The sequence below is a fragment of the Parambassis ranga genome, chromosome 5 (assembly GCF_900634625.1).
Source record: "Parambassis ranga chromosome 5, fParRan2.1, whole genome shotgun sequence".
Lineage (NCBI taxonomy): Eukaryota > Metazoa > Chordata > Actinopteri > Ambassidae > Parambassis > Parambassis ranga.
The window spans coordinates 23,114,069-23,140,155 of NC_041026.1; the positions used below are offsets into that span (position 1 = coordinate 23,114,069).

Genomic DNA, 26,087 nt, shown 5'->3' on the forward strand with positions numbered 1-26,087 from the left:
AAGCAAGGTAAAGGTAAACTTACCAATGTACTGGTGGGTTTTAGTAGCAGTGGTAGGGTTTTTTGTGACAGGGCCAAGGCACTGACAGAGGATCATGCAAGAAGGAAAGATTCAGTAACATCCTTGCTTGCTTTCAAAGCATGTCTGTTTGTCATACACACACACAAACACACACACACACTGTCTATGTATTTGCTCATCCTTTGTCACCGCAGACAAAACCAATGATGATCAATGTGGCACAATTGTTGTAACAACACAGACCAGGACAATAACATAATATACAGATACCTTATGTGACATCATACAAAAGCAGGTGCTCTCAAAAGCCCACTCACACAAGCAGATTATTTGGTTGCTAGGTTTTTATTTGGCGAGACAACTATCATGATCTTCCCTGTCTGACAAAGAGTGAGTCATCCAGTCAGACTGCAGTGTGTGCCAGCGTTCCCATGCCTTATACTATGTGTGTGTGTGTGTGTGGACTATAATCAAGGTGTTAAAGTCCAAATCAGTAAAGTAATTTCTCCTGGTGATCCTTTAACAGTGTGGTAGTGTTTGTAAAAAGCTGTTAGCATGCCAGCAAACCGTCAACGCTACAGCGATGAATAATAAAGAGCGTCGACAGATGCAGCAATGCAGCTGAGCTTGTTGTTCACTGGCAGGGTTTCATCAGGCACTCTTTGTTGTGTTAACTAACTTTTACACATCTCATGCAGGTTAACCACATTCTCTTCACTTGGCTTACACAAGATATTTCCATGCATGACTGAACTGCCGCTGTTGTAAGGGTGTGTACCTATTTTCAGGTGATGAAATTGTGAGACCCAGATTAAAAAAACCTACGCGACATTACTCCCTCAGAATGAACACACCCACAAGCTCATGCAGGTGCCAAAGCAAGCATGACGGGGTGTGTTTATGTGTGTCCAAGGGTTTAGGGTTTTCTCTTATGGATTCTTTACTCCTTTTGCAGTCAGTGAATACCTTCATTGGTTCTGCTAAACTTGCAGCACTTCCTCCTGCTGTGATTACAGTCAAATGGAGTAAACATATTAGAGATCAAGTGTGCAAGCCTTTCTCATGAAAAAGTGGGTTGTAACTGCAGAAGAACACGGGAAAACATGATCATCTTTCACATCACAGTTTCACTGTTAGTGCTTACAGCATATAAAACGACTGGTGAGAGTGAGACATTCAACCTTAAAATATGTTAGGAACATGAACACTGAATGTGATGTAGTACAGTATGTTAGTGTGTAAGAATATATAGAAATATTTGACCTCATTAATGTAAGGTTCTCCTCAAGTATGATTTTCTATTTGAAGTACATATTCCTGGTCAGGACAGATATACAAGTTTTGGTCCTTTCACGTAAACAGGTATATTTAGCAAATAAGCAGGACACAAAAGTAAATCACCCCTAAGACATGGCAGACTGATGCTGTTCAACAGGTTTCTGCATCCACAGGCAAAGTGGTGAAAGCAGCAACATTACAGAGACAAAAAACACATTTGCATATTTGGTGCATTTGCATATTACCATTTGACAGGTGGAATTTATTGGTTTAAATGCTCTGTCCTGTAGTGGCCTTTGGGTAAGAAAATACTGCCAAACTGGAAAACATCTTGTTTTGTGACCACTTTTACTTTCAGGACAGACCACATGTCACAGGTTCAAAGCAACCTTGTTACTATGGCAGCCAAGGAGGAGCAGCTTGGTGCAGAGGGGAGAAACTGACCAGTTAATATGTATTAAATTATCTTTTCCTACCTAACCAATGACTGAAGTCAAGTAATGAAAGTGCGTGTCATTACATTCCAGCACCATCTTCCCCTGGACTTTGGAGTTAGTCTTTTGAATATGTGGCCAAACTCCTCATATCTGAAGTGACATCTTTAGTTTCTGTGCTGTAACAGACACACTGCTAATTCTGTCTTTCAGCATTAATGAATCATTCTTTATATTTTCCAGCTTTCTGTGGTGCTACTCATTCAAATATTCAGTATAATGTAGGCCAGCCTGCCAAACCACACCTCAGACATTGTAAAATGCCCACACCCAGTTTACACATACTGCACTGCTACAAAAGAAAAGTCTACAAAGCAGGATACACCATGTGACTTAGTTTTATTTAATATGAGATATTAAAACACATCTGATTTTTAAATGCTGAAACCACCAATTCTATATTTGAGCTTTGGCATCTGTTTTCAGCCATACCTTGCATTCTATCACTCTGTCTTTAATCAGCTTGCAGCACATTCTGTATTCAGAGTGTATGAGAAAGATATGAGGAAGCTAATGAAGATGGGTGGAGAAGCGGTGTAAGAAAACAAAAAGGCTGTTGTCACACTCACACACTGTCAAAGAAATATTCTTCGATAACTTTCATTCACAGAAATATTGTGTTGTTTTTAAATAAAGTCATGATGAAGCAAGAATGTTCGTTTGTTTACATGCTGCACAAATGCTTTAAATAATTTACATTCCCATAGGAAGTCATGCACAGATATTGACAGATGGATGCAGCATTATTACACACTGCATGAACTAATCCACACCCAGCCCCACTGCAGAAAACACATGTGGGCACTTTAAAATTAACGTTCGGGATTTATTAACTTTTGCAAAACCCCACCACCCATCTTGGACATCTGCTAACGCGAACTTTGACTTGAGGTATGAGGTTTCACATGTTGAGTAGTAGTTTACACAGACTTGACTGGGCTTGAGTTCTTCAAATGATGACAGCCACGGCCAAGGACTTTTCCAACATGCACAGACAAAGCTCATTGCAGTCTTTGTCCTACATTACATCAGCAGCAAGTCCTTGCTGCTTCAGTCCTTGCTGCTTCTGTGAAACGTCAGCTCTCTAAATCCATCTTAATCAAACTCCTGAATGATAAAACTGTTGGACCAGGTGTGGGGGCCTCACCCTGCATGCCCATCACTTTTGTGTGGTCTGATTTATTGGTGTCATGTGGCACTCACGTATGTGCGTTCAGGGCTGCTTGAGTACAGCACAATGTAGAAAGAGCAGTACAAGAGATTCAGATATTTGCATGTATGTCTGAAAGATAATAGATAAAATAAAAAAACGGTTAACTTCAAAATGACTTCAGTGAACTGAGCAGAAAGCATAAATTTCATCCCAGTAGCTGTAAGACAGGAGAGATTTGAGCTTTAGAGTAAAGTTCCACACCATGGTAGAAATTAAAGGCATGTGCATGTGAAAAGTTGGGGAAGAATGAAAAAGAATGCAGGCCTCACCTACACTGAAAGTGCACAGGGGAGAGACGATTCACAATGAAGTGGGTGTGGGTGTATCCAGCAAAAAAGCAAGTAATGCACATCACTGATTCATGTGAGTGATTATATTCATGAGAGCAGTAATGAAAAAATGCTTGAAATGCTTAAAGCTTTTAATTTTGTGTGGAAACTTTCTGCCTGAAAGATTTTTTTTCTGTAGAAAGATTTAATGTGATAACTCTTCCTAAGGCATTTTAATGGATAGCCTTTAGCAGCACTTCATTCTTGTAGTTTGTTTTCAATCCAGGCCTGGCCAGACTACTGATGCAGAACAGTGTCTAAATTCAGTCAGTTCACTATGTCTTTCAACGCATTCAGCACCGAAGCAAAATAACATATATTGCAGCAAAAGAGTGTAGAATACTCCATTAGGTGCTTTAATGTGCATAAATGATGTTGTTGCATATTACACACAGTGGATCTCCAGTGCTAATACTGTACTATACTGTACACTGAATCATCAAACCACTAATGGTGGTTAGAAGTGTCAGTTTTCTGATCATTTATGGCTCCTCCAGGTACACATAATGCATTGCACATGGCTATACTTATCAGCCGGAATGCACTTTTGCACTCAGGAGCACACTTTGAGACAGGACAGAGCAGGAGGTCAGGACAGAAGAATGGGCGTTACTGACTGCTGCATACTGAAAGCAGATTTATTGGACTTCTTTGATGCCAGTGGCAAAAGTCACACATTCCTGTAGTGTAGTGTAGTAAGTGCTCAAACAAACAAAATAAAAGCTCTTATGCAGGTACACAGAGTATCTGACAAGTTGTATACCTTGTGTGGTATGTGTTAAGAGATTTTTTTTACTTTTTGAAAGTTAAAATTAACAAACAGGATTACAGAAATAAGCAGAACATTTCAGCAAACATTTTCTGACATAATCACATTGTCACATTTCTTTGCTTGTCTCTCCCTTTCTCCTGAGCCTGTCCTGCTGCAGGGTGTGTCGTGGCTTATCTCATGACAATCCCTCCCTACCTGTTTTACAGGATTGGCCGCTTCAGTCATTCACAGCCAGAGGCGTGTAGGTTGAGGACTAACATCAAAAGTAAGAGGACAGGTTGAAGTGGCAGATGAAGGTCCGCCCCCCTGCCTCAGTGTAGCATAAAAGCAGGCAGAGTCTGCAGTCAGACACTCAGAGGGACTTGGCTCTCCTTTTGAAGCCTGCTCATCTTCAGCTCTCTTCTACTCAGCCGTTTGATCTCAAACAGGTCTCAAACATGACCTCCAGGAAAGCATCCTCAATGATCCAGACCTCCAGCAGCGTCAGGAAGTCCTACGCTCCAGTCAGCAGCTACACTACAAGGAAAACCAGCTACGGATTGGGGTCTGGTTTTGGTGGTCCTGTCGTGAATAGCTATTCATCCATGTCTTCCAGAGGCATGGGTGAATATGGCAGCATGGGAATGGGCTCCTTTGTACCACCACCAATTACAGCTGTCCAGGTCAACCAGAGCCTGCTGGCCCCTCTGAACCTGGAGATTGACCCCACAATCCAGGCTGTCCGCACCCAGGAGAAGGAGCAGATCAAGACCCTCAACAACCGCTTCGCCTCCTTCATTGACAAGGTTGGTTATGGTGATTTGTCAGTGACTTCCTGTCTTAGTTGCTGTTTGCTGCAGGCCTCTATATCCTACACAGCAGCAGCTGTTAAAAGCTGATGACTAGAAAGGTAAAACAAGCATTGTAATAGGAAGTACTCTATACTCTTTTGCTGTTTGTGATTTTGTTTAGTCCTTTAAAAAAATGTACCTGAGTATCCCGGTATCTAAACATGGGTGGCGATTTTGTTACGCTGACTCACCTATTCCTCACTTGGTAGACAGGTGAAGTGGAGATCTATCTGCTCTATGACCACAGAGTCCAAAGTCACATTGCAAATATTATCTGGTTGTTATGGGCAACACAAGTGACACGTACAGAGCTGTAAATCAGCTTTTAGTTGTTTTGGATGCTTTAGACTGCATTTATGCCTTATGTAAGCTATCAGATGACTTTCTTTATGTGTATATGTGAACACAACAGGCCGGCACAATGTAATTACATCTTAATACAACACTGCTTTGTCTTCTGCACTTTATCTGCCACACCTAGTTTTTTAGAATTTCTAGAGAGACTGTGTGGGTTTTAATGATGAATCATTTAAACACAATAGGCAAAAAATAAATAAATAAACAGGCACATCCACATGTCTGTGAAACATGTAAAACTATGGTTTCGAGTGTTAAAAGCATCAAAAGCCTCCTTTCATGCCTTTATATAAGGCAGCTGCTTGAAAGGTATGCACTCAGTGCTCTCATAAGTAACAGCTGTTGTGACTAGGGTGTGGCAACTTAGATAGATAGATATGCAGCTATATACTCACTCATGCAGTTAAGGTGAAGCCTGTAGTTGATAGCAGAAGTGACACACCCTTCAAATCCTTTATGCCTTCTTTAAATATAAGAAGATATTTTAATTACATTTTTAAATAGCAGAATCAATAATAAAGCACCAACTAAAACAATATAGCTATATTGTAGTTTATTATGTAACAACATGTTTTTACAACCTATGATTTTGTATCTTCAGGTCCGTTTCCTGGAGCAGCAGAACAAGATGCTGGAGACCAAATGGAGCCTCCTGCAGGATCAGACCACCACCCGTTCCAACATCGACGGCATGTTCGAGGCCTACATCGCCAACCTGCGCAGACAGCTCGATGGTCTGGGCAATGAAAAGGTCAAGCTGGAGGGAGAGCTGAAGAACATGCAGGGCCTGGTTGAGGACTTCAAGAGGAAGTCAGTATTTGGTGTATATTGAGGAGATATAGTGAGCAGATGTACAAAATGGTGATGTTAATATATTGCCTCGTGCATAAATAGGTATGAGGATGAGATCAACAAACGTGCAGCTGCTGAGAATGAATTTGTGCTTCTGAAGAAGGTAAGAAAATATCAGCTCAGCCCTTTGTGTTTTATTTTTCTCTCAGTTTTAATGAGGCAAGTTTCAAACAATTCTTGTTGTTTCCAGGATGTTGATGCTGCCTACATGAACAAGGTGGAGCTGGAAGCCAAGGTTGATGCTCTTCAGGATGAGATCAACTTCCTCAGGGCCGTCTATGATGCTGTAAATACAACTTCTAATACAACACAATACCATAACAACAGTTGGAGCATGCAGACACCTTGTTTGACATCAGTTGCTGGTTTTGTAGGAGCTTCGTGAGCTGCAGAGCCAGATCAAGGACACATCTGTCATTGTGGAGATGGACAACAGCCGTAACCTCGACATGGACTCCATTGTGGCTGAAGTGCGTGCTCAGTATGAAGACATCGCCAACCGCAGCAAGGCTGAGGCAGAGACTTGGTACAAACAGAAGGTGAGTCATAAGGAGAGCCAGTGTTTATCCTTCCCATGTTTTTATATATACAATACACACAGCTTTTCCAACCATCTGGATCAAGCTCCTAATAGGCCATGGGCTTTTCTTAACAGTACGAGGAGATGCAGACCTCTGCTGGACAGTACGGTGATGACCTGCGCACAACCAAGGCTGAGATTGCTGAGCTCAACCGCATGATTGCCCGTCTTCAGAATGAGATTGAGAGTGTTAAAGGACAGGTATGTTTCACTTCTCATGAATGACACCTCACCTGCTTCAGAAGGTTTGCAGTAATTAAATCATTTGTGGTATAACATCCAACAGAGAGCCAGCCTTGAGGCTCAGATCGCTGAGGCTGAGGAGCGTGGTGAGCTGGCAGTGAAGGATGCCAAGGCCCGCATCAGGGATCTGGATGATGCTCTGCAGAATGCCAAGAGGGAGATGGCCCGTCAGGTCCGCGAATACCAGGAGCTGATGAATGTCAAGCTGGCCCTGGACATTGAGATCGCCACCTACAGGAAACTGCTGGAAGGAGAGGAGAGCAGGTAGGATACATTTGATTGATTACTGTTACATTTATTGCAATATTAGCTAAATCATTGACTTAAACACTAACTCATTATTCTACCACTAGACTGGCCAGCGGCGGCTCCAATGCAACCATCCACGTTCAGCAGTCCTCTGGAGGCGGTGGTGAGTGTCTGACCTTCATCATAAATGACACATGAACTAAATGACCACACAGAGAGGATGGATATATGGTAACAATTTCATGTTTGTTTATTGCTCCAGGATTCAGCTCCAGCAGTGGACTTGGATATGGTGGCCTCGGCGGCTATGGTGGCACAGTCACCAAGTCCTCAGTCACAACAACCAACACCAAGAGATTCTTTTAAGGTCTTTTGAAAAGGAGAGCCATTCCTCTTTCCCTTCAGAAACTCTTGAATGTATTCTAAATCCATGCCCTTTCATGGTGCTATGCAACACATGTTAAGAGAGCCGAATATCCCCCCAAAAACCCAGATTCATAAAACTGTCTCCTCCTCAACATTATAACAGGGGTTTCTGAAGGAAGTATGGCCTGAAACACACTAGAGCCAGGTCAGTTAGCAAGGCAAAAATCTTTCTGCACTGACATCCAAATAGAAGAAAAAATAGAAAAACACAGGCTTAGACAAGGTAAAACTCAGCAAGGAAAATGTCTGAACATTTGATCTTTTTGCACTGTACTCTGCTCTGAAAGATTCTGTACCTGAGTGCTAATATGAACTAAGAAGAGAAAGTCACTCTCCAAATCAAATCAGAAATGTTTGGAAATTTGTATGACCACATGTTTACAGTTAAACTTTGATATGATTGGTTACTGGCTTGCTCTTTTTAAGTTTTATGTTATTTTTTTTACTGTCCAGTGTTTTCCTGTTTAGTTTTACCATCCACTGCCTTCAAGCTAACACAATGTTAAAACCAGATTTATTTTTGAAAAACCTTCTGAGCAACATGAAAATAAATCTGAATAAAATGAGAACAAAATTTATCACCTGTTACTGTCGTTATTATTTTTTGTGGAAACCAGCTACCTCAATCTTAGGATGGTCATGCTGCAACAGCAGAGGAAAATTCACATGGGGGCAGTGCTGTGACATGTTTACAGTTCCTGCATAGTTTTGCAGCCAGACACACCGAATATTAAAGATATGCCCCCCCTCCCCCTGTATCTTCAAACACAGACAGAAACACCTCTTTAACCCTTGTGCAACATTCGCAAACACTACCCTTTGTGTTGTTTGGGACAAAAATGTCCCGAACAGTGCATAAGGGGTAATTAGTGTAATTAATATTAATTGTATCTATCATATCAGCATGTATCCCCTGTCTTGTATTCAGCTGGTGAGTGTGTAGTTACAAGTGAAAGGGCATTACAAGGGAGTTATTGCTTCACATTCCCATTGTGCCCTTTGTTATAGTGAGAGTTTGACCTCCTTTAAACTCCTCTGATATTCATTACCCCACACTAGGGGCTCCACTGGAGTTTCCTCATGGCATTTGAGGAGAATAGAGGTAGTGGGGTAAATACGTAATCTTACCTTTAGCTTGGCAGGCAGTATGGATAGTACAAACACAGAGCACCTAGTGGGCAGGTAAAGTATAACTGCTTTTGTAATCACATGACACACATAGAAATGTGGAAGAGGAAGGAACAGAGAGGATGGCAGAAGATTACAGTATAAATCACCACAAGTACTCGGAAGAGTTTGTGCTATGATGTCTGTTATGGGTGTATTGTGAGCCTTCAGGGTGAAAAATATTGCTGAGTTAATTGATCTGCTCTATTTTCTGTACACAATGATGTATTTTTAAAATGTGCATGCAGCACTCCCTGGCAGATTAACAAGCACGTTCCTTAACCTTGGGGCTCAGAGTGCTGGCAGTGATCATGCATTTAATCAATGTCTTTAGCCCCAGAGGAATAAAAGTTAGACTGACTCATAGTAACGATGCCAGACACACCCCACAAGTGTGGAAGATTCAACCTTTCATGTTTCCACAAACCCATTACATCACTGCTACAATTACAGCCGACGATTCTTCCTGCCCTGAGGAAGACAGAAGGAAATCACCCCTGTGAAATAGGTTTTTGCGGAGGAGTAAGCCAATTATCACTCGTACACGACTGTACCTGTTTGTTCACTTGTCTCTCTACTGAGACATAATGCTTCCTGGTGTGCTGCCATGTGAAACCATTGAGGCGCGCTTTATTGCGGGATATGAGGCAGTAATGGAAATGCATCTGGACCTGAAAATGGCTGCATCTGTGATGTCGACCAGGACAGAAAATGTAAAAGCACTGGTCATTATATTCCCCCTGAGAGATGATATTGTCTATGAGCAGTTTGTCCTTGAAGAGGATCACTGCTGTGTATGTTTCTCTGTCTCTAGGATTAGAGAGAAAACAGGTAACGTAGTATAAAAGAGGTGTAGTGTGTAGTGTTGTCAAATGTATTAGGTAGCCTATAATATAGGGGTCCAATGTCTATATGTGTCAGAAGTCAGGTTTGTTTTTGTTACGTTATCCTGATTCTTGCTTTATTTCGTGTTTCTGTATTTACTTCCTGTTTCATTTTGAAATCACTGACCTCCCTCTCGTTTCAGGTGTCTTGACTTCCCCTTCCTCGTGTGCTCCCTCCTCCTCCCGGGGTTTACCTGCTCCTCCCTAATGTGTGCCACCCAGTGGCGTAGGAAGCATTAAAAATGTGGGGGGGACACCTTCTGTGGGTGGGTGGTGAAAAAAAGTACATTAGTATATTATGAAATATAAAATAATAATTTTATGTAGTTGCAATTTCCTGCGGATTTTAACAAGTTGTTAAACTATTTTACCTACAGAAGTAAACACTTAATGTCAGAGACAGATTCAACAAAAACTCATTGATTTTAAAACACGGTGACATACAGAAACTAATTCCAAGTGAAACAACAGTTTTGTCAACCACACTGGTGGTACTACACTAACAGATTATACAAAGCCTCTATATCTGCCACCTTCTCTCATTTACAGAGACCCCACTCCCATGGGAGCACTGGAGACTGTCGGGTGAGTGTTTTTACTGCAGTCAGAAGGGTCACATGGTTGCTGCTTGCCAGCTTCACCCAAACGCCCCCGCTCGTCGATAACTGTGGGCAATGTAACAAGCGGGGGCCCATCGCCCACAAATTTATGTATTTTGGATGTTTCTATTCTGTTTAAGGGTGTTTCTCTTCCCACCAAAGCACTTGCGGACTCCAGGGCCGAACAGAACCTTCTTGATTTCGAGCTGGCCAGACAGGTGGGCATACATATGACTTCCCTGGATAATTCCATTCCCGTCACTTCACTAAATGGAAATCTGGTCTCCACAAGAAAATTTACTTCTGCTCCCATTCATTTAGTAGTTTTTGGTAACCATCATGAGTTCATTAACCCAGTAGTTCTTGGACACCCCCGGTTCATTATGGCAATCCCATAATTGACTAGTCCTCCAGCCGAATCACCGGCCTCACCACCCATATGACTGCCCCATTGACCTCCAACCCGGAGCTTCTTTGCCTAAGGCCAGGCTGTATAGCCTGGCAAAGCCATAGCGGGAGGCAATGGAGTAGTACATTTCGGACTCTCTGGCATCAGGCATTATCAGACCGTCTCCTTCCCCTGTGGGCGCTGATTTCTTCTTTGTAGTGAAAAAAGACAGAACTCTCAGACCCTGCATCGATTACCATGATCTTAACCAGATCACTATCAGGAACACTTACCCTCTTCCACTCATCTCTCTCCAGCAGGCTCGGATCTTCACCAAGCTCGACCTCCATAACACCTACCATCTGGTCCGTATCCGCAAAGGTGACGAGTGGAAGACCACCTTTAACACCCATCTCGGACATTTTTAGTATCTGGTTATGCCCTTCGGGCTCAAAAGATTTTGTTTACTGTGACTGCAGATAAACATGTAATGTGACTTACAAAATAATCTGAACATAAAGGGAGAGGAAATGCTCTCCGAGGTTCTGTGTCCGCCATTTTTTGAAATTCTTTTTTGCCCAGTGATGGCAGCTGGATTTGGTATAAAAGCAACTGGTTAAGGTTATAGGCATTTAAACAGGGTGAGGGGTTAGGTAAAGAAGAAAACACAATGCCTCCAGGTGTAACTGTTGTAGGTTTACAGGTATGAAGTGCTGTAAAAGAGTCAGGGTTTTACTCTGAGCCAGAGCTCATCTCAATTTCAAGTGTATATGTCTTCCCCTTCCTTGTGTGCTCCCTCCTCCCCCTGGTGATTACCTGCTCCTCCCTAATGTGTCTCACCTGTGCCTCATTATCTCTCCCCTCCCTGTGTATATCATGTGTGTTCTCCCCTCACTCTGTGCCAGTTCAACTTGTGCTTTTTGCCAAATTACAGTGAGGACAAAATCATTTCTTCTTTCATTGAACACATTAAGGCAATAACCCCATAGTACCATGTGTATCTATCACTGTGTGTTGTTAATAACAAGTAAAGGCTAAGTATTCAGACAGATTACAGAATTTCAGCTGATACACTTTTACACTTTTGTGTGTCAGATGATACATCTCTGCTCACAGTGGAGCAATGTTCATCACGAGGCTGATCCCTCAGTTGAAAATGACCTTTGTTTTCTTTGCCCTCACTCCTGCATGAAGAAGCACATTAATGAGTTGATATTGATTAGGGTGGAGAGGTGATGGGTAAGGCTTTTCCACAGCAACAGAGGAAATTCTCAGGAGTGATTGAAAAGATTGACCTTACCCTTAACCCGAGCCCAGCACCGTGATCAATAAACATTACACCTTCCACAAACCCCAACACCTCAATCAATACTGGTGAATATTAGCAGCTGCAATTTGGAACATTGCAGCGGTGTGCAGCAAGTGGAGTGAGTATGGGTCAAATCACTTAGTGTGAGATGGTAATGGGTGTGTGTATATGTGTGTGTGTGTGTATTACTCACATTGTGAGGACTGTTTGCAGAATAACATTGCCCAGATCCAGTTTAGACCCCAGACGAGCCTGCCAATGTGAATCAATACATGTTCTATGGAGTCTTGGATAAAGATTTATTTATTATAAGTAAGTTTTACTACATACATACAATAAAAATGGTGTGGAGGGACCTTAGAAATACAGAGTACAGAGACACACTTGCTGTTCTGTAATTGTGTTTGATCCATGTCAGGTACATGTACATGACATGGATCAAACACAATTACAGAACAGCAAGTGTGTCTCTGTAATTGTGTTTGATCCATGTCAGGTACATGTACATGTCAGGAAACTTAATTCCTCCTATCATGTCAGCGTTAATTGACAACTGCTTTGTTTTTTTGTTTTACTGTCCAGTCATACTGCCTTTAATTGTTTAATTCTCAGTGAATATTTAGTAATGCCAGGAAATGCCAACATCCTGATTAATATAAAACATATCAAATTAAGTTTGATATTTATTGTATGATTGCATTTCTCTGTCCATCATTTACTTGAATATGTCTAATCACCATGAAGTATAATATGGGCCTCACCCACAGGTTTCTGAAGAGCCATTTTTCTTGTTCATGACAAAGCATTCGACGGTGACCACATGGATCTGAGTCTGCCTAAACTCCTGTTTATTCAAATGCAGGCAAAGAGGTGAAACTAACATGAGCCGAGTGGAACTGAGACCCCCTTTTGCTGTAAATGTGGGCATTGTGATATGGAAGTATGCAGGGATTGACTCACCTTTAAAGGTGCTACACACCTTCCAAGCACCTTCACATGTGTGAGTGTGTAACACTTCCTCTTTTCACCATGTGGTATAAAAACAGGTGCAGTCTCTTTATTAACATGTATATCAGATGTAGTAGTACACTGTACAAGCTGTATACTTACACAGGGGGATTTACAGTATATGTCTGTCACTAAATGTCCATGCCATTGTTTTCTGTTTTTTTTTTTTTTGCAAGTGCAGTCAACTGGCGTTCGCTGTAAATGTTATCTTTATAATGCAAAATAATGATGTAAATCAGAAATTTGGTTGTTAGCAAATTATACATATACATAGAAGTAAATGATTGGTCCAATCAGCATAACACACAACATACCTGTGAAAGTGTGCAGTCAGTCAGGATGGCAAAAAAACATCTGAGTTAATTAAAGGAACTAACAGAAATATAACACTTTCACAGCCATAGCAGAAACAGCCAAAGAGTAATTTTAATTGAGTTGAGCTCAAACATACTCAGAGGCTCTATGAATATGTTATTTCAAAGGAAATTGCTTTTGGTCTGCATTTAGAAATTTGGTGCCTCAGGTGTGTTATTCCATTGTCTGCTGGAACAACAGGGTCTGACACGTGTAATGACACAGTATATTAACCCATGCTGTCCACAGCAGCTGAAGGGAAGGCAGCCGTGTGTTAGAGCTGCCTTCTAGCTGATGAGTTGTACCTCCTGCCCAGTGTTCAGACACTCCAGCTCTTAAACAGGGCTAGATTTATAGTGATGTTAGCTGTGCTCTTGTAGCTTTGGCCTCAGTAAAAACAAGCTGTAAGGGTATTCCTTTTTTTGTCTTTACTTTTTGCTCCTAGAACTGAGTTTTCACATTTGCATTCCAAACAATAACTACAGACACAAAGACTGATTCACACTATTTGCCATTTCAGCTCTTCATGTTGCATGCAGAGTGACGCCTCTTTCCATTATTGACGCTCACCGCAGAGCATGCATTAACACAGCTCCCTGACTGTTTGCTTATGTGTCCTACAGCACATTTCTCTTCTCCGTGGGTACAGCCTCTGTCCTCTGTGACAAGTCGCTGCCTTTGAGTGATAGTGCTTTGAGGTGGGACAGACTGACATGTGGAGACAGATTACCTATGCTAGGGTGCCTACACCCACCTATTCAGCTCGGTGGGAAATGATAGATGCCCGGACTAATTTTAAACTCTGTGAACTACATTCCTGTTAGCAGAGGCAGTGATGGGTAACTGGGGCACAGCTGGAGGGTCTAGATAAGACCTGCACTCACCTGAGTCTCCCCATGCCTTCACTGCCCTTTCAACAATCATACAGTGAAAAAGTGAAATAAAGACGGGCTGGTAATGATGGATTGAAGACTTGATGGGGGCGGGTACTTTGATGCTGGGTGGTGGTACTCCTGTGTCGTGGTTGGTCTTGTCCAGCACTAGAGTGAAAGCAAAGCAAATTCATACTTTGTTTTTAGGTAATAAAACCTGAAATATCTGTAGGTTAGAATGACACCTAATGCCATGAAAGATGACTTTTTATTACTTTTCACTGGAGATGTTGGATGAATTGATAAAATGGATATACTTCTTTAGAACCCCTTCCACCCCAAGCCCATTTTTAAGGCATCAGCTTGAAAATGGCATGCATTAAATGAATAGAGTATATCTCAGCAACCACTAGGTGTATTTGAATCCTTTTGGTGTCATAATAAAGGGGACACCTGGGAGATTTGCTCAGATGTGTAAGTATTAGTTTGTATGCCTCTGACTCTTTGTAAATTAAGATGGCACAAAGCAAAAATGAAAACAAATTTCTGTTGAAAATGAACACTTTTACAATGAGTATCTCCTTGTGAAATGATGCAGTTGCAGCACCCAAGTTATTTAAATCTGTAGCTAAGCCTGTGGACAGTTTGTCTGTTTCTTTTCATTCTAATTAAGGGAAACAAAATTACAGAGGGTTTACACCAACCTATGTAGACATAATTTTTAAAGACACAAAAGTCTTGAAATTTAATGAACCAAACTATATATTTCACTTTTAAGTCACTATTGGTGTTCATCACTTCTATTTGCATCACTTTTTACTTGTATACATACATTATTACACATCTATAGGTTATAACAGATGTATAAAGCAGATAGGCCACGCCCAGATATTGCTAAGCTAATACCTCGACAAATTGCAGGCTCATAACTTCGCAATGGACTGGTTGATTAGGATGATTGACACCTCTATCAAAAAGTCAGAACCAATAGATTTGACAGGTAGTAGTAATATTAGTGCTAGACTCACCAATGACCAGCCACATGGAAGAAAATGCATTTTATGTAAACAACCGTTGCCACATTCTCCCCCCCCAAAAGTCCCCCACAAACTCTTTCAAAATTGCCCTCAAATATGACTTTTTATTGCAAATTTACAGAAGAAAGACTCATTTATTTGTTACTCGCTCTAAACTAGTGATTTTTTTACTTTTATATTCTTTATATTCTAATTCACCAAATATTTATAATATAGCAAAACTGTATCAGTGCCAATATCACACCTTGTTTGTTTGTGTGACTTGAAGTATCACAGAGCTAGCAATAACCATGTGGCAATTTGGTCGACTTTGATATGAGAATTTTATTTTGATGGTTGATAATTGATTTGCATGGTGTTGAAGTTATGTTTGATGTGTGTAAATATGACTTATATGTGCTTGTAGTAGAGTTTCTCCTGTTTAATTTGATATGCAATATGATTATTTTTTTACATGGTTAGTACAGTGTTATATGGCTTATATTTTTGGGTGCATGCAAAAGCCCCCATTACAAGGGGGCCATGGGGTTGTAAGGGGTAAGATAATTGTAATTACAAGGATGGGTAACGTAATAAATAAGTGGAAAAAAAGTGGTTAAAAAAAGTGTGCGTGGACCAGTGAAACACTGCACGTGTCATAAAAGCTGGAGGACAACTCAGAAAACTGAGGAATATAATGCTTTGATTGTCAATATTTTCAGCACTTACTGGCAAATAAACAATGGTGAATTTTCCCTTGAAATGCTAAATATAATTAAAACAGCTTATTTAACACACAAAATGATGTATAGTGTGGGAAAGGAAGCAATTAAGACCGGCAGCAAGAGGGCTCCCATAAATTAAAGTGAGAATAATAATATTTGATAGTACATTTATTCTTTGTCCAACCCTTTCTGCCTCACAGGCTTTTGTTAATCAAACAAGAGAAACTGGTTCCAAAAAGAAAATGGGCTTGTTATGCAGACAGGAGACGGTTACTACTAATACTGTTTATGCACTGTGGTCAGCTTTAGCCGATTTAAGTTGAGACTTGTCAAGCAAGGAAAAAGGAGGCTCAATTATCTTTGCTTCTTATTTCTTCAACACACTAAAAGTCAGTAGAAAAGGTTTGGACAGATTACAATTTAATAAGGTTATAAAAGTAATAATGTATTTTTTTTGTTATGCAGACAGTGTGTCCTGTCAATATTATGCTTTTCATCAGAGGGGATTAATCCAGACTGATGCCTAGATTAACCTGGTAGAGGGCCAGTCAAGAAAAAACTCCCATTGATTCCCACTAACCTCCTCATCCATTATTTTGCAACCACTCCTCTTCTAATAATAATAATAATAATAATAATAATAATAATAATAATAATAATAATAATAATAACTTTATTTATAAAGCACTTTTTTAAACACTCAGCTTCAAAGTGCTGTACAATAAAATCCAAGCAGGAACAGCAGAACTTGGTTAAAATACCATCCAGTAACATTCATAAACACAAGGTGAGTCAATAAGACGTAAAACAATTTAAAATATTAAAAATAGAATATAGTACAAAATAATGATAAAAATAAGAATAAAGCATAAAAACAATTAAAAAGCAATAAAGTAAAACAATAAATGAATGGATAAATAAAACCAGTTTATGAAAACGCTAAACAATAAAAGTGAGTTTTAAGAAGAGATTTAAAAGAAGTCACTGAGTTAGCCTGCCTGATATCCTCTGGCAGGGAGTTCCAGATTTTGGGCGCATATGCAGCAAATGCGCGGTCACCTTTTGTAATTAGCCGGGTTTTGGGGACTGATAGGAGGAGTTTTCCAGAGGATCTCAGGCGGAGTTCAGGCTCGTGAGGGGTTAAAAGGTCCTGCATATAGGAGGGGGCGAGGCCATTTATTGCTTTAAAAACCATCAGTAAAATCTTAAAATCAATTCTAAAACTCACAGGGAGCCAGTGAAGGGCAGCTAGAACTGGTGTTATATGGTCACTTCTCCTTGTATGAGTGAGAAGTCTTGCAGCGGCATTCTGTATTAATTGTAGTCTGTGAATGTTATGTTTACTGATACCAGAGTAGAGGGCGTTGCAGTAGTCTAGCCTGGAGGAGATTAGTGCATGTATAACTGTTTCAAACAGAGGTGGGGAGAGGAATGGTCGAATTTTTCTTAATTGCCTTAGCTGTGCGAAACAGGATTGAACAACCTTGGTAACTTGAGTGTCATAAGAAAGTTTGGAGTCAAGGATGATACCCAGGTTGCGGGCCTCAGTACATATATTTTTAGACCAGGTGCCAAGACAGGTGGAAAGGTGGGCAACATAGCTGGGGTTGGGGGTGGAAGGTGTAATGATAATAATTTCTGATTTAGCATCGTTTAACTGTAGGAAATTGCTGGACATCCAGTTCTTAATTTCTGTTAAACAGGATATGTGAGCCATCAGAGCTACCGGGTGTGAGTGGTATATAGAGTTGGATGTCGTCAGCATAACAGTGGAAGTTAATATTGTGTCTGTGCAGGATATCACTGAGGGGTAGCATGTAGATAGTGAAGAGAAGAGGACCCAGTATGGATCCCTGGGGCACACCACAAGACAGGGGGGCGGACACTGAGGATGTGTTACCCAGTACCACAGAAAAGGACCTGTTTGACAGGTATGAGGTGAACCATTCTAGTGCCACTTCACTGACTCCAACAGTGTACTTCAAACGGCTGATTAAAACATTGTGATCCATTGTGATTGTGATCAAATGCGGCGCTGAGGTCTAGGAGGATTAAAATTGAGTGTAGACCAGAGTCAGCCGCCAACAGAAGGTCATTTGAGACTTTTACAAGTGCCGTCTCTGTGCTATGCATGCTCCGGAAACCTGACTGGAACTTCTCAAAAATGTGATTATTATTCATGAAAGAAGTTAACTGGGAAGCCACAACTTTTTCTAGAATTTTTGATAGAAATGGTAGCTTAGATATCGGTCTGTAATTACTTAGAACAGCGGGATCGAGTACAGGCTTCTTTAAGAGAGGGCAAACGATGGCATGTTTGAGAGAAGATGGGACAATGCCAGAGGAGAGAGAACCATTTACAATGGCTAGGATACTGGGACCAACCGTGTGAAGTACATCTTTTAAAAACCAAGAAGGGATGCAATCTGAGAGGCAGGTGGTATAAAACTAAATAAACTTGATCAACATTTAAAACGCACACATCAACCTCTGTGCACTGTGTTGGTCCTTTGTGCACAGTGATCTGCTACCAAGACAAATTTAGTTAATGGGATCACACAGGGAAGTTAAAGATGTTTGGGAGGGATGAACAGCCTCTCTGCTGCTGCTGCAATGGATGACAGCCAAATGCATTGTGTATTGGCCATACTGTACTGCACCATACATACATACATATGCAGCAGTATATCGTGTACCCTAGCACCACTTCAGTAACTATTTTGGATGCAATAATATCTCTGTGTCTCTCCTACATAATAGTAATGTTATCCTTATCTTGAGTCTTCTAGCATCTTTAGGAATAAGCACAGCTCTGCATATTTGACTATAACAGCATCACTGATCTCAATCATCAGATGGAGCCATTAAGTCATGTATAGACTTAAATGAAATGAAAAGTTTGTGTAGCAAAAAGTTTTGAAATCCAGTATTGACATTGAAAGGCCTTTGGAGAATAGCTGTATGGGCTCATTATCAGACAAATCAATGGACTCTCTGATGTTGATTGGTGCCTTGGACTTTGCAATCTATTGCATGAAACTCTGCTGAGACTCACTGCAGTTGTGCTAACAAACTGTGCATAAGAATCAGTGTTAGAAGATTTAGTAAATGAATTCTCCATGAAGAAGTAGACAGTTTAAGAACATGGCACTGATTTAATATTTTGTAAATCTGTAAGCAGGCTAAATTCACACTGATTCCTATTAACAATTTTTTGGCTTTTTTAACAGTGAGTTATGAACAACATTATGAATCTACGGCTGTATTGTTGCTGTATTGTTGCTGTATTGTACTCAGATCTGTCAGTGATGACCTGGCTTGACCTAAATTCAAAGAATTGAAACAGATCTGATGCTGATTGCTAAATTGGAAGAAATCATTTGAGGATGCATTCCTGGGTGAGCCCAGTTTGTCATGGTGATGGAGAATTTCTCCTGCCATGTGTGGGTAAAAACGGTCCCAGCACTAATTAAGGCAACGTTGTTATCATGCTCTGTCCAGTTCCTCCCAGCGTGTGATGGTTACAACACAACCTACCTGCTCACCAGCCAAACAAGCTGATGCGGTGCTTAAAGGAGACAAATGAGCTCTGACCTTATCAGGTAATAGATATCCCATGGTGGAAGATGGGTAATTGCTCAGGGTTTTCATTTTCCATTCAGCCCCATTTTTTATGGCAGCAGAGGGGAAAACGCTCCTCTAGTCATTACTTCATACAGACTCAGAGTTCTGACAAACACAGGAAAGGAAATTTCTCGAACTACTTTTTCATGAAGGCTTTGTTTCCTTTGACTGCAGATTTAACAGCCCTGCGTAGCTTTGGCAGGTGAAATGCATGTTTTAGAGCAATGAAAATGGCTAAAATTAAATTAAATGATGTACATATATTTAAATTAGATATTTTAAACCGGTGTTCTATAACTACCTAATATTTAATAAATTGATGCTACAGGACAATTGTTCATGTTACAGCAGAAAGTTTTTTTTACAGTATTCAAACATGGAAGACAGACTGTCCTGGAATAAGGCCGGGCTCCGTCATCTCATTGAAAACCACAGACCAGATCCAAGGCATGATCCTGACAACCTTGCACAACAAACCCACACTACTGTGACAGAACTAGATTTCTCTCAGGAACATGTCCATGCACTTATCCACAACACACTGCCAGATCTGTGTGGTTCACATCATGCAGGTGGTCTCAATAGAAATCCTTGTAAGTTATCAGATCTTAGCACCATCACTTGTTTTTTTTATGTGTCATGTCTTGCATCATCCTGAACATCATCCTGAACAAAAACTAAAAAAATTAAACTGCAGCATTGTTGAATAGCAGAATTCACTTTATTAACCAGATTCAACACTGTATAGAGTGATTGTTCCGACTTGGCCTGTGCTTCCCTTGAAGAGTAGTTCTGTTTGGAGTGTGGTTGTTTTTGTGTAAACCTGACCATCTTTATTGCAATGGCTGGATAGCTTCCACATGGACTGTGTTGTCTGTCTGACCACACAGAATGAGTATTTGAAACCAACTATTCTCTGTCTTCTGTAAATAAAAAGCTTATTTCATAGCTGAGGACAAGAGAAAACGACAAAAGCAGATCACATTGTGTGATGTGTGAGTGAGGTTATGCAAGACTAATGGGGGTGTCAACCTCTATCAGCTCAGCCTGACTCATGACCCTGGGTCACACTGAAAAGCTTCACTGAAAACACTGTCACTGTGCTTTCACAGCAGCTTTTAAGATTTACTTCCCTGCTGTCTATAAAGAACATGCTGGTTTTAACAATCTAAATTGAAAACTGCTGGAGGGGAAAATGATAGTGTGTCACAGGCAGGGAGGTGCCAGCAGCGGAGGGGGCCATAAAGAGGCTGTGACAGGCTGACGTGCGCACCCATCAGGAGGAAATTATTACCTCTGTTAGGAGAAAACAGAAGAGAGCAGAGGACAGACATGCATAGCTCCAAACTTGACAATTCATGCTGACTCTTTTTTGAGAAGTTTCAAAGATCAAACTAAAGTTTTGAAACTTTTAGACATTATTGTGATAAAATCATTGGATTGGTACAAACAGCCTAGACACAGAGGCTAAACATAGTCACTGGTAAATTGTGTCAATAAAAGCATGACAATCATCCTGGAGGAACATCACCTGGGGAGAGAATAAACTTCCAAGTAGGCAGACAGTAGCTGTGTCTCATTTCAGGGTCTGCGTCCTTCGGAGTGCGCATTTTAAGGCCGCTTACATCACAAAGCTGCGTGAAGGCTGTCCCAATTCGCCAAAAGTCGAAGGGTCCTTCAAATGCGTCCGCCAAATGCGTCCTCCTTTTGCCTGAATTTGGAGGATGCATCGCTACCATCCTTCGTGGCCTTAAATATCCCACAATGCTTTGCGGGCCTACTTTTTGTCCAATAGTCCAATAATGACGGACCAAGCGAGCGGCAGCGGCAGGAGTGCCGAATTCACATTTAAATGTAAGTACAGAGCAGTAGTTCCAGAGTTTTAAAATGCTAGTAGTGATAGCGGCATTAAAAAAATGAGTTTTATATTTACAAACATGACGTCCTGTTGATACGAGGCGCTGTAAACTAAACGCTTTGATTGCATGTTGTTTCTGGACTGTTTACTGTAGTATAGTATAAAGTATAGTTCACGTGAGGAGCAATATTATGGTTATTATATCAAACGGTCATTCTGCCTGTTGTCATTTTGTTGTAGGAGGAGCAGAGAGAAACAGAAGAAACCTGACAATTGATAACGGAGGACGTGAGGCTGGAGAGGGAGGGAGGGAGAGAGAGAGGAGAGAGAGAGGGGAGAGAGAGAGAGGGAGAGAGAGAGGGAGAGAGAGAGAGGGAGAGAGGGAGCAGAGAGAGAGAGAGAGAGGGAGGGAGAAAGAACGGACAGACCTCAGCTCATACAGAGGATGGTGGACAGCAGTGATTTTTATGTTCTGTGTTATTTAAATGTTACTTATTAAATTGTATATTAAATTGTTCTTGTCTCTGTGTTCTTAAACTCTTCTCACCTTGTTACATCATGTGTTTTCACCCATTTATAATTTAAGTAAACTTTTGAACAACTTCTCAGTGACCACAGTAAATCATTTATTGTTCTGTTATGTACAATATTTACAAAGACACAGTTTGAACATCAGACGATCAGCGGCTGCCATGTTACTAAAGATGTTTTTAAAAAGGGCAAAAATAAAAATAATAAGTTCCACAGAGCGGCTTCCAAAACAGCTTAAAATATGAAAAGCTATAAAATATGTATCCTCACCCTCCAAAGGTGATGATGGTCAGTACACCTCCTCCAGGACAGACAGCTGGTCCTGCAGGGAGCCCCACTCTCCTCCACCCAGCAGTAATTCTCTGGTGTAGTGACAGACCTGATGCTTAATGACACATTAAAGCAGTGGTTTCAGGGTTATTTGCAGGGTTCTTACACATTTAGCTATTTAATTTAAAGTATTAAAATTACAAACAGACCCTGTATCAAGTCTTACAATTGAATCAAATATAAATTACATTTATTATATTTGTCTATCTACTGGTTATATATCTAGCGTTTGCTCAGTAACTGGTATATTAATTATGATCAATAATATGGTTAAACAGCAGCTTACCGTCACCTCCCCACTGCGCTCTCCCAGCCTGAAGAAAATGAGCCGTCACCGGTTTTGCTGCTGCTGGAGCCGCCTCTCCTCTTCCTCCAACAACAAATAAATATATTAAAAAATTCCAAATGTCTAAATCCACACTGTTGTCCCACTTGTTGTGTAGTCCGTGTTGTGTCGCTGTCGCTGCTTTTGTTTTTCCCGGGGCAAAATTTATGACGTTGCGCCACAATCAGGAAGTGCTTTGAAGGCCAGACCGTCCCATTTACCAACGGTTGAGGATCCTCCGGAGGATCCTCAGGAGGACGCGGCCTCCTGAGACCGCGTAGGCTGCGTCCTCCGAAGGATGCAGACCCTGAAATGAGACACAGCTCGTGTGTAGTTGTATAGAAAAAAAAATCACAAGGTCAAAGGTGATCTACAAAGTTGGGAAAACCAGTGAGGACACCTAGTGGACAGGTGTGAAACAACAAGGTCTGGAGAATGAAGTCCAAACTACAAACCATATGAACCACATCTGTTACATTAAGGAGGCTTCGCCACAGCCTGTTAAAGAGACAGTTCACACCTAAATAAATAGTTTCCTTAGCACTGGCAGTGATATTTATCCATCAAAATTGTTTTGATGCACGCTAACAACTGAAAAACTCAGCGTCTCTTTCTTATCATGACGTGTTCACTCAGGAAAAATCCACACACCCTGTTGTGAACTAAACCTGGCGAACAGTTCAGGAGGCCTCATGTATCCAACATGTTACTCGATGCTGTTAACGTATAAATCCAGAACAAACCTGTCAAACTGACCCCTGCTCTTATCAACCATCAAATACTCTCATTAAAGCCTTGCTGCCAGCTGCTGCTGGTTTAAAATCACAATAAGAAAAGGCCTCTTTGTAGGCTTACTGCTGTACTCCACAGTCACACCTGATCCACCGAGCTGCAGTGAACTGAGAGCTGCTTTGTGATCGGCTACAAATATAGAAATTCCATTTGTTCTCCTCCAACCACAGAACATCAGTCATACGGACAGTCCCAGTCCACCAGGAGTTCACCAGCCTCTGGCCAAGTTTCACAGAGGTCTCTGCTCCATGAAAGGTGTAAAAATAATTGCTCCACACTTGTCCTGTGTGTGTGTGTGTATGTGATGTGTTGACTCAATGATTAATTCAAGCACAATAGCTACAATCCCCTCCTTATTATCAGCAGACAGTAAAACATAATTATTCTTTAATATAAAGATGTTTGAGGAGTACAGTGCTCTGTGGCACTCTACCTACCTGTAAAACCTTCCACAATATCTTGGAATGAGGTCATAACATTGTTTTTCTTTAGCCATTCTTTTTTTGTATAACGACTTGTGTGGTTGATGTTGTCTTGCTGCATGACCTACTTTGTCTAGACGTCACAGACAGGTGTCCAACATTTTCTTGTCACATGCATAGGTATTATTCAGAATTTATTGTTCCATCCATGCAGGCCGGTCATCCTGGTTCAGATGCAGTAAAACAGGCCGAAACCATGATACTACCACCACCATGTAAAACAGATGGGATAGGTTCATATACTACAATGCAGTGCCATTCTTTCTCCTAACATTAGGCTTCTCTTCTAAGCCAAATAATTACATTTTTAGTCTCATCTGTCCACAAAACATTTTCCCAGCAGCCCTCTGGGTAGGAGCTTTATTAAATGGCAGCAGTGTTCTTTTTAGAGAGCAGTAACTTTCTCCCTACAGCTCTGCCATGCACATCATGGTTGTTGAGTGTTCTCCTGATGGTGGATTCATAAAAATTAACATTAGCCAATGTGAGAGAAGCCCTTAGCTGCTTAGAGGTTCCTCCTGGGTTTGTGGCATAATACATGTTTTGGAGTAATCTTTGTTAAAGGGACTACTCCTCCATCTGTCTGTCTGCGGATTTGTGGAAGTCAGACTTCACAGATGGTAGTGTAACCTTTTCCAGCCTGATGAGCAGCAACAACTGTTTTGCATGAGGTTCTCAGAAATGTACTTTGATTGTACTATTATACAATTCCACAAACAAATTGAAAGTTCAAAAGTTCGAATATCAGAGAGAGAGAGAGAGAGAGAGAGGGAGGACTTGTATGTAAATCAATTGATGTTTTGAATCATATTTATGCAGAAATATAGAAAATAGAAACATTGTATATTTATCAATACACTTTGCTGACAGGATTTGATCTGCTTGTCAGTAGATCAGCCTCCACAATGTTTCTTCTCACCGATTGATGAAGGACGTGTCTTTTTCATGGGTCGATTCATTTTAATTAGCCCTCATGCCAATATCACAGATGCAGGAGATGCATCAGACGGGATGGGGGAATCCTGATTGAACTCACTTAGCTTGAACACAGGAGATTCAGATCAGACTGAAGCTGAGTGAATATAAAACATGTACAGTGACAAATATTAATGACGTTAATCTTTATGTGGTGACATTAAGGGTTACGTCTGGTTACGTTTAAATTCCATGATAGGCCTAAAATCCAGAACAGGATAAGGTTTTTCTTCCAAATCACTGTCTGCTGTCTCACCTAATTATCCCAGCAAGCCAAGGTAAAGGTAATTTGACTCTGACTGATTTAAATTATTGCTGTGCTTTCTGCACACCGACTGCACACAGAGGACTGCTGCTTTTGGTTCTACTTCCTGCCATTTTGCATCTTAGTGACAGGCAGGGAGCTCCCTCAATATTCAGCAAACGGCGCTGGGATTTCATCACTGAGGCTTATTAACAGGGGTAACACAGAGTACCTAAAGCATACAGTATGTCTGATAAACAACCTTTAAATAAAAAAGACATCATTTCAATTGCAGGAGGGTGGTTGTCCTTGCTGAGAGGCCTGCTCTTGAATACAAATTTAGTACTTTACTCTATCATTGTCTTGCTTTGATTTTAAAGCATTTAAAGCACAGTTAATATAAAGAACTGTTATGTGTCTCATAACAGTTGATCAACATTAAAATAAGTTACTGTTGCCATGTTGGGCTGTTGGTAGTTAGACCGAGCCGTGCCTCTGCAGGGCAGGGCATGACACTGACTGGTAAAATGTGTTTATGCCATGATAGTGCACTTTTGTGGCAGTGTTAGTCCCGTAATCATAAAACATTGAGCATTTTGATCATAACACAACCATGTGTTGCATTAACCGAATGTATTTTTCTGAAGTTTAAACACAGAGGAAGCTCAGAAGAACAAACAAAAAGGAAAACTCAGACTGATGATGTAATGAAGGCTTTGTTGTCCTGTCATAGCAGCATTCGGAAGAGATAATAATTTATAAGAGTCCAGCCATCATTACTTGTTTTTGAAGGCAGATGTAAATATTTCAAATCATTTTTAAATACACACAAGTTGAATTTGTTATCTTCACCATCAGTTCAAGGTTTCGTTTTCTTTCCTTTTCCCACATCCATGAAGGACACCTGAATCAAATTCCTCCTGACTGTACAATCATCTACCCTATGATCCCTTCTTTCCC

At 40.8% G+C, this 26,087-nt stretch overlaps 1 protein-coding gene across 1 annotated transcript; it reads left to right on the plus strand.

Annotated features, from left to right (window-relative positions):
* Window positions 1-4,446: 4,446 nt before the first annotated feature.
* Window positions 4,447-7,961, plus strand: LOC114435991 (keratin, type II cytoskeletal 8-like). The gene is made up of 9 exons (XM_028406002.1): window positions 4,447-4,892; window positions 5,896-6,104; window positions 6,189-6,249; window positions 6,337-6,432; window positions 6,521-6,685; window positions 6,802-6,927; window positions 7,013-7,233; window positions 7,323-7,381; window positions 7,481-7,961. Exons 1-9 carry the CDS (start codon window positions 4,545-4,547, stop codon window positions 7,582-7,584), a joined length of 1,389 nt encoding a protein of 462 aa, XP_028261803.1. The 5' UTR covers window positions 4,447-4,544; the 3' UTR covers window positions 7,585-7,961.
* The last annotated feature ends 18,126 nt before the right edge of the window (window positions 7,962-26,087 follow it).